At 49.7% G+C, this 15,644-nt stretch overlaps 1 protein-coding gene across 2 annotated transcripts in view; it reads right to left on the bottom strand.

Moving 5' to 3' along the window:
- Kif5a (kinesin family member 5A) overlaps positions 1-13,617 on the bottom strand; it is a 34,291-nt gene extending 20,674 nt beyond the window's left edge. The window contains exons 1-2 of one of the 2 annotated variants that reach the window (XM_005079761.4): positions 13,256-13,617; positions 96-183 (exon numbers count right to left, since the gene is read on the bottom strand). In XM_005079761.4, coding sequence (XP_005079818.1) covers positions 96-183; positions 13,256-13,384 — 217 coding nt within the window. In that variant the 5' untranslated portion in view covers positions 13,385-13,617. The remainder of the gene's footprint in view (positions 1-95; positions 184-13,255) is intronic. The other variant, XM_040754755.1, reaches the window with a different exon arrangement.
- Positions 13,618-15,644: the final 2,027 nt, after the last annotated feature.

Below are 15,644 nucleotides of genomic sequence, written 5' to 3'. Positions count from 1 at the left end.
GAAGAAAAGGCAGAGAAAGCGATCTGGTGGGGGAGGGGAGGGAGGCGTGGCGATCGTTGGGCGGGGGTGATACATCCAGGAGACCAGTCTCTTACCTTTGACGATCTGCATGGCACATGCATGATAAACTTGCTCCTGAGTCGTGTTTGGGGGGAACACACGGTCAAAGACATATGGCTTTCCCTGGAGGGGAAATAAAACAGGATAAACGGACATCAGTAGGGAATGTGAGGCGGAAGATGACACCGGAGAGCTTTCCATCAGTCTGCAGAAACGCCCACTCTGTAGCCCGGAGAGCTTTCCATCAGTCTGCAGAAACGCCCACTCTGTAGCCCTGAAAACACAGGAGTTTGGGAGACGAGAGACCCTGGAAAGAGAAGTAGTTTACTTCTGACAGCGGGAGGGGTGCTGTGCGCTAGCGTGTCGCTACAGAGCGTCTCACAGGGTAAGGGGGTCCTCGTCTGGATGTGAGATTCCAGCACTCCACTCCTGGGAAACCAGACAGAAAAAAGATAAAAGATAAATGGGAAGAGAGAAAGTATTCATTACCAGTGAAAAGAACCTCAAAGTTTAAAAATATCTTCCTCTCTGGGGCTGTATGTCTGGTATAGAACTTCTTCAAGAAGGGGTCTGGAGAGACAGCTCAGCGGCCAAGAGCATATACTGCTCATGCTGAGGACCCGAGTTCAGTTCCAGCACCCACACAGCAGCTTACAAGCGTCCTTAACTCCAGTTCCAGGGGATCTGGGTCTCTTCTGGCCTCCCCCAGCACCAGGCACACATGCAGTACACTTACATACATGCAGGCAAAACACGTATACACGTAAAAACATTTTTTTTTTTTGTTTTTCGAGACAGGGTTTCTCTGTATTGTTTTGGAGGCTATCGGTCCAGCCCAGCCTCGAACTCACAGAGATCCGCCTGCCTCTGCCTCCCGAGTGCTGGGATTAAAGGCGTGCGCCACCACCGCCCGGCGTAAAAACATTTTTTTTTTTTTTTGGTTTTTCGAGACAGGGTTTCTCTGTGACTTTGGAGGCTGTCCTGGAACTCGCTTGGTAGTCCAGGCTGGTCTCGAGCTCACAGAGATCTGCCTGCCTCTGCCTCCCAAGTGCTGGGATTAAAGGCGTGCGCCACCAACACCCGGCCGTAAAAACATTTTTAATGACATATTAAGTGAGAGAATCGAAACTGGTGACACGGGTGTAGACTGTTCCCTGGGGTGTGAGATTTGAAACTGGTGACACGGGTGTAGACTGTTCCCTAGGGAGTGAGGAAAACGTGCATGGACGGTCTCCGTGCAGACACTGGCGCAGCTCTCTCGCTTTGAAAGACATACATGAAATCAGAAGTGGGGATGTGATGGGGGATGTCCTTCTGTATATATGTTTCTCTTATTGGTTGATGAGTAAAACAGTTTGGCCAATGAGGCAGGAAGATAGGCAGGACTAGAAGACGAGGAGAATTCTGGAAAAGGTAGGTAGAGGGAGCCCACCATACTGGGAAGAAAGGACACACCAGGCATTCTCCAGTAAGATAAGATCCCGTGGAAATACATAGATTTATAGAAACGGGTTAATAATTAAGACAGAGCTAGGCAGTAAGAAGCCCTAGCCAACGGCCAACACTTTTATAGCTAATATAATGTCCATGTGTTTATTTGGGGCTGCAGCTGCAGCAGGATCAGGTAGGACAAGAAACTCCAGGGATGCCCCTAAGGAGCATGGCTCAGTGGGAGAGCACTTATCTACCTTGTACGAAGCCAAGCACAGGAACGACAATAGGACAAACTGAGGCAGACCGACCGGCAAACCCCGAAGTACTTGGCCTAGCCCAGGTAATGTGCTGCAAACCGTATAAATTCAGGGAGCTAAGCAAAGAGTCTCTAATCATATCTAGGGTCTGCTCTCTGCTGCCACAAATGGCAGATCCCTCAGCTGTGTCTTCACTGCCAATCAGACCCATCTGTTGAATTGTTTTACTAGAGTCTACATGTGTCCAACTGAAATGTGAGCCTCTCAGTCCACCCGTGGCAGAGTTTCGGAGATGAACTTTAACAAACTAAAGAAAGTCCCACCACCTCCACCAAAAAAAAGGCAACTTGGCTGGGGTTAGACTGACAGCTGTAAGCATGGTTCTACAATTCAGCACTGGGTACATGGTTTTACTTTATAGGAAGAATTACAAAAGTGTTGACAGTAGTTACCTTGGAAAGAGAAACAGGGAGAGAGGACACTTTTTTTTCTCCTTTGAGACAAGATTTCTCTATGTAACAACCCTTGCTGTCTTGGAACTAGCTCTGTAGACCAGGCTGGCCTCGAACCCAGAGAGAAAGGCAGAGAAGGAGGGGAGGGGGGAGAGGGAGGATAGGAAGATATGGGAGGTGGGCAGGGTCCCTTTAGAAGGGAATGTAGTGAATGTGCACAGGTGGTGCTCTTAGTGGCTGCAGCTGAGGGTGTATCCTGTCAGAACCCCAAGGGCAGGCCAGTACAGATGCCTGAATGCTAACACCTGCCCTACCGCATGCATACATCCCAGCCCTAATAACACACACTCCCCTCTCAGGGAACCTCGAGGACGAGGAGACAGAAGGCATATGGGCTGGAGGACAGGAAGAGTGCTGGGAAATGGTGTTTTCTGGCTGTGACAAGTCTCACTCGTGAATGCACACAACTTTAGTTACCACCACACCCCACATAAGCTCAAGTCCGTCATCCTGGCATGGATGGGGAGGAGCTGCGAGCTTCCCACTGGCTGGTCTTCCCATGCTCCACTGGGCCAGGTCTAACTGAACTTAGTGGGGGGCAGACGGGGGAGTTGGAGGACAGAAATGTAGGATAGATATTATATTGAATTGTGTACATGTTATTTCTCAAGAAAGAAAAATTATAAATACTTTCAAAGATGACACAATAATATATCTTTTTTCCTTATATTTCTTTGTATAAAGGAAGAAACATTTAATTTGTAAATATTAAAAACTACAGACTGTAAAACAATATAGAGAAACCCTGTCTCGAAAAACAAACAAAAACAGAAACTACAGACTGGACATGGCAGTGCATACCTTAATCCCAACAGAAGGTAGCAGGGTCTCTGGAGATTTGAGGCTAGCATTGTCTACATAGTGAATTCCAGACCAGTCAGGGCTATATAGTAAGTTCGTGTCAAAAACAAAAACTAAAACGAATACACACACGCACAATCTTCGGGGCTGGAGAGATGGTTCAGTGGTAGCACTCGCTACTGTGTTCAGTTCCCAGCACCCACATGGAAGCTGACACCAGGCGTGCACACGGCACACAGACATATACAAGTAAAGCACTCACACACAATAAAGAATAATAATAAATTAGTTTTAAGTTAGAGCTGGAGTGTAGGTTGGCAGAATGCTTGCCTACCACGTTCAAAGCCCTGGGTTAGATCCCCAGCACAGAATAAACTATATGTGGGAGCCCCTGCCAGTGATCCCAGCACTAGGGAGGTGAATGCTGGAGAATCAGAAACTCAAGGTCACCTCAGCTGTGTAAAGACTTCAAGGTCAAAGACGCTGGACTGAAAAACAATTTTAATTAAATCTGTCATTTGATTAAGACCAGCTGGGAAAATTTATTTTCTCTATCCATAATCAACACATCCAAAGCCCGCACAGCTGGGATGAGGAGTGGAGCTCGTGGTGGAGCACCTCCTGGAGCACCTCCTGGAGCACCTCCTGGAGCACAGCAGGCAAGGCCCTGGGTCTGATCTAATCACTGAAATATTAAGTTACACTTAAAAAGAGTAAAGCCAGGAAACGGAACTCACAAAGGAAAGGGGCGAGGGAGGAACCTCCTTAATGGAGTGTGGTAAACTGATTTTAGCAAGTCATTATATCCCACTAAGTACTTAAATATTGATACTCTACACCAAGGTTCCTGTGCTAGGAATGCAGTTTGCAAAACACTGAAGTGATTAAAGATATAAATATATATAAAATCGTTCACTTCAGTGGTTTGCATTCAAGAAAAAAAAGCAGAAGAAAGTCGACCATCCAGCAATGACAAGTTGGACTGTGGCTCAGGGAGTGTGTGTTTGGCATGCATGAAGCCCTGAGCCCCCACTGATCCTCAGAAAAGAAGGAAAGAAAGTGTGGGTGGTGAGGAGGAGAGAGGAAAAAGGAATAATTGGTAAGATGTCTCAGCAGGTGAAACTTCTAACTGCCTCACCTGACCTAAGTTTGATTCCCCAGGACTCACCTGGAGGAAGGAGAGACCCGACTCCCACAACTTGACCTCTGACCTCCACATGTGTGTCATGGTGTGCTAACACCAACACACACACACAATAAGTAAAAATAAAAGTATGTCATTTTATCAAAGAAGGAGTGGAGGAGGTGAGTTACAACTCCACTAAACAAGCAATCAGGTATACTGGTGCACAACTTTGATCCCAGCCTTTGAGAGGCAGGTGGATTGCTATGAGTTCAATAGCGTAGTGAGTTCCACAATAGCCAGGGATACATAGTGAGACCCTGTCTAGAAAAAACAAAACAAACAAAAGTGAGGTTGGTTTCTATACATTGACATGTCTAAAATTGATTGACTGGCCAGGTGTTGGTGGCGCACGCCTTTAATCCCAGCACTCCGAGGCAGAGGCAGGTGGATCTCTATGAGTTCGAGGCCAGCCTGGTCTACAAAGTGAGTTCCAAGACAGCCTCCAAAGCCACAGAGAAACCCTGTCTCAACAAAAACAAAAGATTGGTTGACTGAAAAGATAAGAATGTCTACCATGGGGCTGGTTATCCTCCTGGGTGCTGGAATCACAAGCATGTGCCGCTCTGAGGAGGCCCTGAGTTCAGCCAAAAGCAGTGCAGCACACATGCGCACACACGTCCACTGAGATTACGCATTTTAAAGACATGACAGATGAGTTCACATGTGTGCCAGGGCTGTGGATGGAGTGTGTCACTCAGAACACCTCCTTCATGACCTGAAAACATACAGTCGCAGGCTCCCTGCCCATGGCCATGAAGCCCACTTCAGCCCCGAAGGTAGCAGGGGTCCTGACGACGCTGTGGCCATGGTGGGGAGGATGTGTGGGAGACACCGTGGCAGGACCCGTGAAGCCGCCACTGGAGACATCACAGTGGGCTTGGCAGCATGCCCCGGAACGGCTATCAGACTATCACAGGCTTGAGAGTGAGTGTGGTCCTAACGTCTTCATTCGCCAGACAGCATCTGCTCTGGTCTCCAGGAGGCAGCCGCTCTCTTGCTCTGTTCCTGACAGCGAAATCAAAGCTGTGCTCGATACACCCAGCTCCAACTGCAAGCTGAATTCTAACAAGTGGTGTGTATCAGCTGGGCTCAGCTTGTGGGTGGGTGAGGTGTGAGGCGAAGGTCTCCTGGTCATTCCCTGAACGCCACGCACAGTTCTCTGGGGGTGGGGGACAGAGGCAGAAAGACAAAAGACGGGGAGGGTGTGCCTTTTGCACAGTAACAAAACTAAGTCTTGTGGGGGTCAGGAGCATATGGATGGATGGAACAGCTTTAGAAGACCGATATGGGAGCCATCGTGATGATGCACCCTGGGGATCCCAGGACAGGGAGGTGGAGGCAGGAGGATGCCCATTCAAGGCTAGCATGAGCTATACAGTAAGTTCAAAGGTCGACCTAGGCTATGAGACCCTGTCTCCAGAGGAGGAGGAGATAACAGAATCAGAAATGGGCTGGTTGTGGTGACGCACGCCAGCAGGATTTACTGAAGGAGGTGGAGGCAGGAGGATCAAGAGTTCGAGGCCAGCCTGGGATACACACATTTACAAAGCTACAGAGAAGCCCTGTCTCATAAACGGAAAAAATAAAAACGGAAAAAGAAACGGAACTGTTCCTGATTAGCTATTCAGGTTAAATTAAAATTGCAAGAGTATAGACAATGGCCAGGTGGTGGTGGCGCACGCCTTTAATCCCAGCACTCCGGAGGCAGAGGCAGGCGGATCTCTGTGAGTTCGAGGCCGGGCTGGACCGACAGCCTCCAAAATAATACAGAGAAACCCTGTCTCGTAAAAAAAAAAAAAAAAAAAAAGAGTACAGACAATGTTTGGACATCTGTACACTGTGTGAAGATGTATCACTGTGACTGGTATTGTAAAGAGCTCAACCCATCCCCCAAACAGCTGTTGGCAGGGACACACACCTTTAACCCCATCCGCCAAACAGCTGTTGGCAGTGGCACACACCTTTAATCCCAGCACTCGGGAGGCAGAGCTAAAAAACAAAAGAAAAAAAAAAACAAAAGAAAAACCAACCAAAGAACAGCAACAACAAAAATAAAAACAAAATATAGAAACAAATATCAAATAACTACTCTTAGAATGGTAACTCTGGGCTGGGCGGTGGTGGCACACGCCTTTAGTCCCAGCACTCGGGAGGCAGAGGCAGGCGGATCTCTGTGAGTTCGAGGCCAGGCTGGACCGATAGCCTCCAAAACAATACAGAGAAACCCTGTCTCATAAAAACCAAAAAAAAAAAAAAAAAAAAAGAATGGTAACTCTGCCAACAGTAAAAGAGTATTAGGTTTATAGCTATATATTTTCCAATGTTATTAAAGAAAAATCTACCTTAATTCTTAACTGTAATGCACATCCATGTTTCTCCCACCCAGTGGCCAGAAACAGAAACAAACAAAGCGTGTCTATCCCAGACCAATGATATTCTCTTCTCCACCAGTGATCTCCAGTCGTGCTGCCTGGAGCCAGGCACCCAGCCAAAGGGTGTTAAATATAACTCTCCAGCCAGCCTGGCCCCTCCCGCCTCCCTTTGGGGGAACACGGGCAACAACACACTCAAATCTACACACACACACACACACACACACACACACACACACACACACACACTCAATCAAAATCTTCTGGGTGGGAGGATTTTAGAAAGCTTAGTATGGATAAAAAGGAGAGTGTGCTCTCAAGTGCCTGCCTGGGAATCCTCTTTTTTTTTTATATACTTGTAATTTTTTAAAGATTTATTTATTTATTACATACACAGTGTTCTGTCAGAAGAGGGCACCAGATTGAATTGTAGATGGCTGTGAGCCACCATGTGGTTGCTGGGAATTGAACTCAGGTCCTCTGGAAGAGCAGTCAGTGCTCTTAACCTCTGAGCCACCTCTCCAGCCCGGGAAACCCCTCTTCTTTAGCCCAGGTTGGAAAGAAGGAAGGTGTGCAGATGTAAGATGGGCGGGGCCCTTGGGATAACACATATTCGAGAGCTAAGAAACAGGTGCATTTATCATTCTTGTGATGAGGCATGACATACGTTATGATTTCCCTACTTCCTTATTCTTGTCTGGACCTTCAACTCCAAGTCAATTCCAATCTTTAGCTCTCTTTTTTTTTTTTTTTTTTTTTTTTTTTTGGTTTTACGAGACAGGGTTTCTCTGTATTGTTTTGGAGGCTGTCGGTCCAGCCTGGCCTCGAACTCACAGAGATCGGCCTGCCTCTGCCTCCCGAGTGCTGGGACTAAAGGCGTGCGCCACCACCGCCCGGCCTTTAGCTCTTTTTTGTTGTTGTTGGTTTGGGGTTTTTTGTAGCCTGGTAGCTCCACCTGGCCTCAAATTGTCAATTTTCTGAATGCACCTTCTAAAAGTTGTACCTTAAGATTTTCATCAGCTAGCCATGGTGGACATGTCTATAATCTCAGCACTTCCGTGGCCGAGGCAGGGGGGTCACCATGAGTTTGAAATCAGTCTGAGCTACATATCATTTTTGTTTTGTTTTGTCTGTATGTTGTGGGGTTTTTGCTTTTGTTTTTGTTTGGGCTTGAGTCAGAGTTTCACTGTGTAGCCCTGACTGTCCTGGAACTCATAGAGCTCTGCCTGTCTCTGCTCCTAAGTGCTGGGATTAAAAGAATGTGCACCACACCCTACCCCATAGCATGTAATAAAGGATCTTTATTGGAAAGTAAGGAAATTAATGCAGAGCTGGTAAAAGCCTTTTGTTTGTTTCTGACAGGACCTTGCTAGGTAGCCCAGGCTAGCCTGGGACTCACAGCCCTCCTTCTGGCCTCCAGTCTTCCCCATGCTATAAACAGAACCATGGCAACCAAGCTCCTCCTAGAAAATGTCATTTCTGATGGTGCACCGCTGCCCAGGCTTCTCCTTTGAGTTGCACATCACTACCCAGATCTAGAATTTCCCCCCAAAACAATGTCCCCTTCCAAGTTCCCAACACCAAGCAGAGCTACTCTTCATGTTTGTTGAATAAAACAGATACTAGAAGCTTAGCGATTTGGATGAAACCATTAATAAGAGGGCAATGTGCTAAGCACTTCCAAATTTTACTTGTGCAGAGAAAAATGTGTAAGAATAACATCTTTGTTTTATGTGTATGAGTGTATGTCTGCATGTATGCATGTGTACTGCATTCAAGCACCAGAAGAGGGCAGCCAATTCCCGGAACTGCAGCCAGCGCTCTGAACCCCTGAACCGTCCCCAGCAACCCCCTTGCCCACCTTTGTTTTGTTTTGTTTGTTTTGTTTTTAGACATGGCCTCTCGGTGGAGTCCAAGCTGGCCCAAACCTGTAATCCTTCTGCCTCAGCCCCTTGAGTGCTAGGACTTACAGGTGTGTCAAGCTGACTTTTAACTTCTCAGGCAAACTTTTAACTGTTTGGGGCATAGGGGCACACAGCTGTAATCCCACTCAAAGAGGTTAAGGCAAGAAGGTTACCTCAAGTTTGAACTTGAACCACCCTGGACTACACAGTGAGTTATAAACTGGCCAATGACACACGGCAAAAACCTGTCTCAAAAAACAGCGAACAGGGCTGGTGAGGTGGCTCAGCGGATAAAGGCGCCTGCGGCCGCCAAGCCTGAGTTCCATTCACAGGCCTCACTCGGTGGAAAGCAGGAGCTCATTCCTGCCAGCTGACCTGCACACGTGTGCCCCACCCCACAAATAAATAAATGTGATTTTAAAGTACGATGGGAACAGAGGCTGCAGAGGTGACGCAGTAAGATCACTGGCTGTGCACACATGAGGACCTGAGTTCATATCTCCAGCACCCACAGAAAACCTGGGCATGACTGTGTGTGCCTGTGACGTTAGTGCTGAGAGGGTGAGGGGGGCGGACCCCAAGGTGTTGCTGGGCACCAGCCCAGCCTCCACAGTGAGCCTCAGTTTCAGGAAGACTCTCAAGGGAAGAGGTAGAAGACAAGGGTGCTCTTCAGCCTCTGTCTGTGGACCTATGTGCAAGTTCACGCACATATTTTCACATACATGCCCACTCCCCAAATAAAAATTAAAAACAAAAAAATAATAGGATAATCCTAGGAGGTAAGCATTATTATCCTCACTTTGTAAATGAGGAAAATGAGGCTCAGAGAGGTCAATAGTCTGCCCACGGTCACACAGCTATGAAATGGTGAGCATGGCTCTAAAGCCCCGTGTTCCTGGCTGCAAACCCATACTCAAAGTGACCAAGGTACCGCAGACATCCGCCCCATATCAGAGTCTTCTCTGGCTCTGTCCTTGCTGCTTCATGCCCTCCCTGGTCTGTATTTCTCAAAGTGTTTTCAAGTAGAACTAAAGCCCTTTCATCAACCTCATTTTAGAAGTCTCCCCCCCAAAACAAATCCTTTCAGAGGTCCCTTTCCACTCTTTCCTCCTCCAGGTAATGTCACACCCAGCTAATGTCAAAGCCCCAAAGCTGAATGACCTGCTCTGTTAGAAAAAGCCCTGCAGAAGCCTCTCCACCGGGGAGCTGCTCTCTCCCAGCCCTGCAAGCTCCATGCTCCGCCCAGTCATCCCCAGGGCTCTCCCTGCAGAGTCCCACAGCCAGGGCTCCACTCTGAACCTCCCTCATAAGCTGGCACAGGAGAGGACCCAGCACCTCACACATCACATGTGCTGCTTGATGCTAATGGGGAGCATAAGATTAGGGGTTCAAACACCTGCTCCGTTGTCAAGAAAACACTTGGTAGAACCCAAACTTCAAGCACCAGGCCCTATTGTATGGTGACACCCATGGGTACTGTTGCCATGCCAATGCTCGAGAGAAACTAGCCACAATGAACATTGCCTCGGCTCTCCATTTCCCTTCAGGACCCTCCCCTCAAAGCTAAAGAGATCCTTGCTCTCCCTTCAGAAATCCCAGGACCCTCAAAGCAGTGATGGTGGCACAGGCTGCAATCACAGCACTCGAGAGGCTGAGACAGCACAGGAAGTCTGAGTGCAGACGGGGATACCCAGAGTGTCAGACTATCCCGAGACACATAGAAGGCCTGTCTCACAACAAAACAAGCCAGAGCTGGGCCACGGAGATAACCCGGTGGGTGAAGGTGCGCCACACCCGGTGTTGGTTCAATCCTGAGGCGCTGCACGGTGGGAGGAAGAGCTGTCCCCTGACCCTGATGTGTGCTGTAGCACATGCATGGCCACCACCCACAGCGTGTGCGCAAAATAAATAAACGTAATGAAAAAAAACCCAGCAACAATCAAAAACAAGCCGGGCGTTGGTGGCACACTCCTTTAATCCCAGCACTCGGGGAGGCAGAGGCAGGTGGATCTCTGTGATTTTGAGGCCAGCCTGGTCTACAGAGCGAGTTCCAGTATAGTCAAGGCTACACAGAGACAAAAACAAAAGCAGAATTCGTTTAACTTTTGGGAGGCCTGAGGGAAGAAGTTTTGGACAGCTGAAACGAGGGGTGGGGTCTGATGGAAACTAATTGAGTCCTTGCTGTCACCCCTCCCCCCACATCTGGTACAGACACAGCGGCCCAGGCTGGAACAAAGATGAGAAAAGCCAGGAAGACACCTAAACAAGTTAGGTGACAACAGTCGACTGGATTCTAAATGCAAAAAGGACAAATCAAGGCGGTCCACCACACGCAGGCCGCGCCCCAGGCCTACCACGACTCAGGCTGTTGACTTTGTCGAATCCCACCCGCTAGTTCCTAAGGGAAGTCAGAGAGTCAGGGCAAAGACCTACAGAACTGTCTCCATCTTGCTGTTGTACCCCCTGCAAGCCCATTCGGCCAGGGACAGAGGCCCCCTGAGCCCAGAGCAAGCTGCAGCGATGGGTGGAGAAGGGAGAGCCGGCCAGCACAGGAGGGAGCAGAGGCCTCTGGCTCTGGTGGGTGATCCTGTCCCTCAACCCCAGACATTCTGAAGTGGCTTCTCCCACTGATCATCAGGCAGTTCCCCACACGCTGGCTCCCAGAGAGAGCTAGAGGAGGAGACGAGAGGCAGGGGTTGCCATGGCCTCGGGGAACCTTCGAGGGCCTCCTCACAGTCCTCCCTTCTAAGCCATCCTTGGGCGGATGGGGATGGATGGGGATGAAAGTCCAGGAGGCAGGCGGCTCTGAGGAAGCTGCCTGAGACAAAATGGCCCCTGTGAGAACTTACTCCTTGAGTGAGAGACTTGAGCATGGGAGAGTCAGAACTAGACAAAGGTATAACCCCACCAGTCCCGGCAGCACAGGTAAGAGGAGCCCAACCGCAGAGCTGGATAGGATCTACTTTATCACAGGACCACGGGCTTCTTTTCAACTCCACTCTCTCCCCACGTCCCTGGGTGCCTCCCCTGCTTAGCAGGACTAAGCTAATGGACAGACGCCTCCCTCAATCCTTCCTCGTAACATCACGGGCCAGGACCCACCCCATACCAGTAAGACTCTCAGAGCCTAAGGACACTCCTAGTACGACTGCTTCCCATGACCACCCCTCCTGCTTTCCAGTCTTTGCGACTTAAAGGGGCCTCAAAGTGCAAATCCCCCACGGAAAGCCAGCCAGGTTACTCAGGGCGGGGGTCCCTGGGGTTGATTGGGGGCTTTCTTTAACTTGGCCACTTGGACCAAACAGCAAACCTAGGGTCCCTAAGACAAAACAGAGATGCCCTCCATGTAGCAGAAGAAGTGCCCCGTGTGTGAGTGAGTGTGTGACAGGCTAGGGTAGGAGCCTGGGGCTTTCTCAGAGACATGTTTACAAACAGGTCCTATTTTCCCTAACTCAGGAGGTCCAAGTCTCCTTTCTCACTGCTTTATGCCAAGCACCGTAGACTAAGACACAGAGGAATCACCCTGACCTTGAGGACTGCCCTCACAGGTGCCCTCCCTTCCAAAACTGGCACTAGTCTCTAGGCTCAGTACCCCCAAAACCCTGCAGAACTCAAACCGCTCCTCTCACCCCTCACAGCCTGAGGTCCCTTTAGGCATCACAGATAATGGTCTGGAACAGACATCTGGGGAGACAAGGTGACACAAAGGAAAATCTCATGAGTTTTGGAATCACAGACTTGAGTCCAGTCGTGTAGACTGAAGAGATCTACAGATTCTCAGCATGACCTTGAGAAAGTCATTCAACCTGCTTGGGCCTCACTTTCCTAATCTGTAAAATGGAAACATGATCACCACCTGAAGACTGCAGTTTTGAGAAGTCGGTACTAAACACAGACTACCAAGTACATGATGAGGTGTCAATGTTCCCCAAGACCTCCATGGGGAAGGGCTAGCATGATGAGATAGCAGTCACCTGGCACATTGTATTGGGTCTCCAATACAACGAAGATAGATAAATCAGATGAATAGATAAACTGGGGGCTTGGGCATTTTGACTTGAGAGGGTTTGGGAGTCTGCAGTCCACTTGACACTATACTTGGGATAGAAAGGCAGACTCTTCCGTAGGGTTCTAGAGGCTGCCTCCTCAATTGGGTGTGGCATCGATGTAGTTCTTTCCCAGAAAACCCTTCATCAGACCTGCACCCCCTCCCCCACCCCAAGTCCAGGCAGCAACTACTTCAGGTGATGAAAGGTTGGTTCTAGAATCCACTCCGGTTCACTCCTCCACAGAGACCCTAGACTTCCCATTTCTGATCTATCCCATTCACCGATCTTCCCCTCCCTTTCTGGAGATTGAGGTAGAGATGCAAGCCAATAACAAAGGGAAAACGCTCTTTCTCTGGCGGGGGGCGGAAGGGGGGGGAGAAACATCCCCAAAGCAGGGAACTGGCTCTAAAGGTGGGAACATTCCAAGAGAGTGGCAAAGACAAGTTGGGGCTCCCGATGACAAGGAAGGGGCCCCCTCCCACTCTGCAGAGACTTGGCTGCAGGCCTAGGCAGGCCACACCCAGTCATCCTGATGCAGGGGAGAGGAGGGGCTGCGGCGGATGCAGGGCGAGCAGCCCGGAGCCGCTGCAGAATGACAGGCGTAGGAGCTTAAGTCTTGGAGGTGAAAAGATGTTTGCATCCCTCCCCCTCCTCTAATTTCCTTCGGATGCGGCACTCACCCCAATAATGACGCTGTCGTCCCCTTGAAAAATGGGAATGAACTTGTCCCCCCGCAGAATCTCCGCCTGGTTCAGGGGCCGAAAACGGCAAAGCACCTTAATGCTGCATTCGTTGTTGGTGTCCGCCATGGTGGTCGCCGACGAGGGCTGGGGCGAGTCTCCGGCTGCACGGGGTAGTGTGTGCTCGGGAGCCAGGGAGCGCCGAGCTGAGGTCGAGGCGGAGGACAGGTGATCAGTCGCTGGGGCGAAGGCAGCAGCTGGGACGCCCGGGCGAAGGAGAGCTTTGGGTCTCCTGCGGCACTGGATGCGGGCGACCTGGGCGTCTGGTCCTCTAGCCGCGCTCTGCCTCTCCGCCCCTCGCGCTGCAGCCGCGCTGCGGGCCTGGGCGGGGCGCGCAGGAGCAGCGGGGGCGGGGTTTCCTTCGCAGGGGGTGAGCCATACTGGACGGCGACCACCCAGAGGTGGAGTTTGGCTCACCTGGTTCCTCCTCGATCCTTAAGGCTCGCGGATAACCATGTCCTCACCCCTTTCCTACACCACTCACTGGGCTCCACGCGACCCGTCTGTTCCCTCTCAGGCTCCACCTCCAGGAACGGATTAGAGGACTAAGGTGGGCCTGTGGCCTACCTGGGGAACAGCCCCAACCCTCTTTATTCCAGAACATCCCCCAAACCCATTACAACCCTCTTTCCATATTTAAGTCACATTTGTCATCCCTCCCGCCCCAGCCTCTTTCCCCTGCCCAGATATACAGCCTGCATGGGTATGTGTCTATGGAAGTGGTGTCCAGGTCCCATGCCTTGAAGTGGCTGTAAAATCTAGCTTACTCCCTTCCTTTCCTCACAGAAAGTGCTACCATCTGGTGATAATCAGGTCCCCAAATAGAGTGAAGACAAACTATCTTCTGGGCCATCAGTATTAACACATGGGGTCCTCCACGGTGCCTCTGAGGTTGGAGCTAAGATACAGATAAGCAGGGGCAGCTTTTTCAAGAGAATGATCATCTAAAAGTCCCAAGAAAGGGAGACGATGGGAACAAGACGCTAGAGGTACTGTATGAGGATTTTCTAGGACAGACAGCTATGTTTGAGTCTCAGGCCGGCTTAGATATCTGTTTATTTACTGCCCTACTTACCTCTGGATAGAGTCCCAATGCCCCAACCCCTTTCTAAAGCCGTTCTTTTCTTCTCCCTGTTTCCTGGTCAGGAAAAAAGAAAAGCAAAAGCCAAACCCAGAGAACTATTGTCCTTCTTCCCCTTGGGTCAGGCTCCCCGCCGCAGCCCCTGAGTAGAAACATCAAGAGCTGGACAAATTGATTTTGCTCAATGTCATGGCCTCCGCTAGCCAACAGAGAACTAAGCTGCAGGACTTGAGGTTTTAGCCAAGAGGAGGAGTGGGGTGATGGGAGAAGGCAGGAGGGGGTGGAGGCCTTCTCTCAGAAACTGGCCAGTGTCTAGAGTCAGTTAGGCACTATGGGGCAAGGGGAGATGATGGAGGTTTAGGCAAACAAGCCCTCAACCTCCAGGAATCAAGTGAGCCAGGCCTCCGCCACTCACAGGGAACTGGAGGAGAAGGAAGTTGAAAGCTACAAACAAGAGTCCAGGATCACGGTGATGGAGGCCAAGGCTTGGGCAGAAGCCAGGAATGAGGATGACAATGAGTTCCTAACTCCGGAGCTCTACAGTCAGCTGCCTGGCACTATTCCTGAGGGTTGCAGCATCTTGAAAGCTCGGGAAATATACCAACATCCGGCCTCTAGAGGTAAAAAAAAAAAAGTGGCATCCTTAGTGAAATGGCTTCAAAATGCCAGTCTATAGACACTCACTGGTCAGAGACAAAAGTTCAGTGGGTGTGAGCACACGGGTACATACTTACACTCACACACTCACACACACACACACACACACACACACACACACGCACGCACGCACGCACCAAGTTTTTATATAGCTGTGTCAGTCAATATTCAAAGCACTGCCTTTTATTTTAATTTTTGAGATGGGGGTCCTCTCTACATAGCTCAGGCTAGCCTGAAACTTGGTATGTAGTCCAGGCTGTCCTTGTCTGCCTCAGCCTCCCAAGTGCTGGGAGTATATGTATATATGAGGGCATCGCCAAGTCTGGCTTGAGAACTTCCTTTTATCCTGTGTATGCCTTCCTATTTCTTTCTTTTCTTTTTTTTTTTTTTTTGAGACAGGGTTTCTCTGTATTGTTTTGGAGACTGTCCTGGAATTCATTCTGTAGACCAGGCTGGCCTCAAACTCACAGAGATCCGCCTGCCTCTGCCTCCTGAGTGCTGGGATTAAAGGCAACGCCCGGCTTGTCTTCTTATTTCTCTACTAGATAACGATGGCAATAGCACAGAGTAGATTTATACTTCTTTTCCCCC

This window comes from Mesocricetus auratus, unplaced genomic scaffold (genome assembly GCF_017639785.1).
Source record: "Mesocricetus auratus isolate SY011 unplaced genomic scaffold, BCM_Maur_2.0 Super-Scaffold_100011, whole genome shotgun sequence".
Lineage (NCBI taxonomy): Eukaryota > Metazoa > Chordata > Mammalia > Rodentia > Cricetidae > Mesocricetus > Mesocricetus auratus.
Note: the sequence above shows the minus strand (reverse complement) of the source record. Positions and strands in the feature narration are given on the sequence as shown.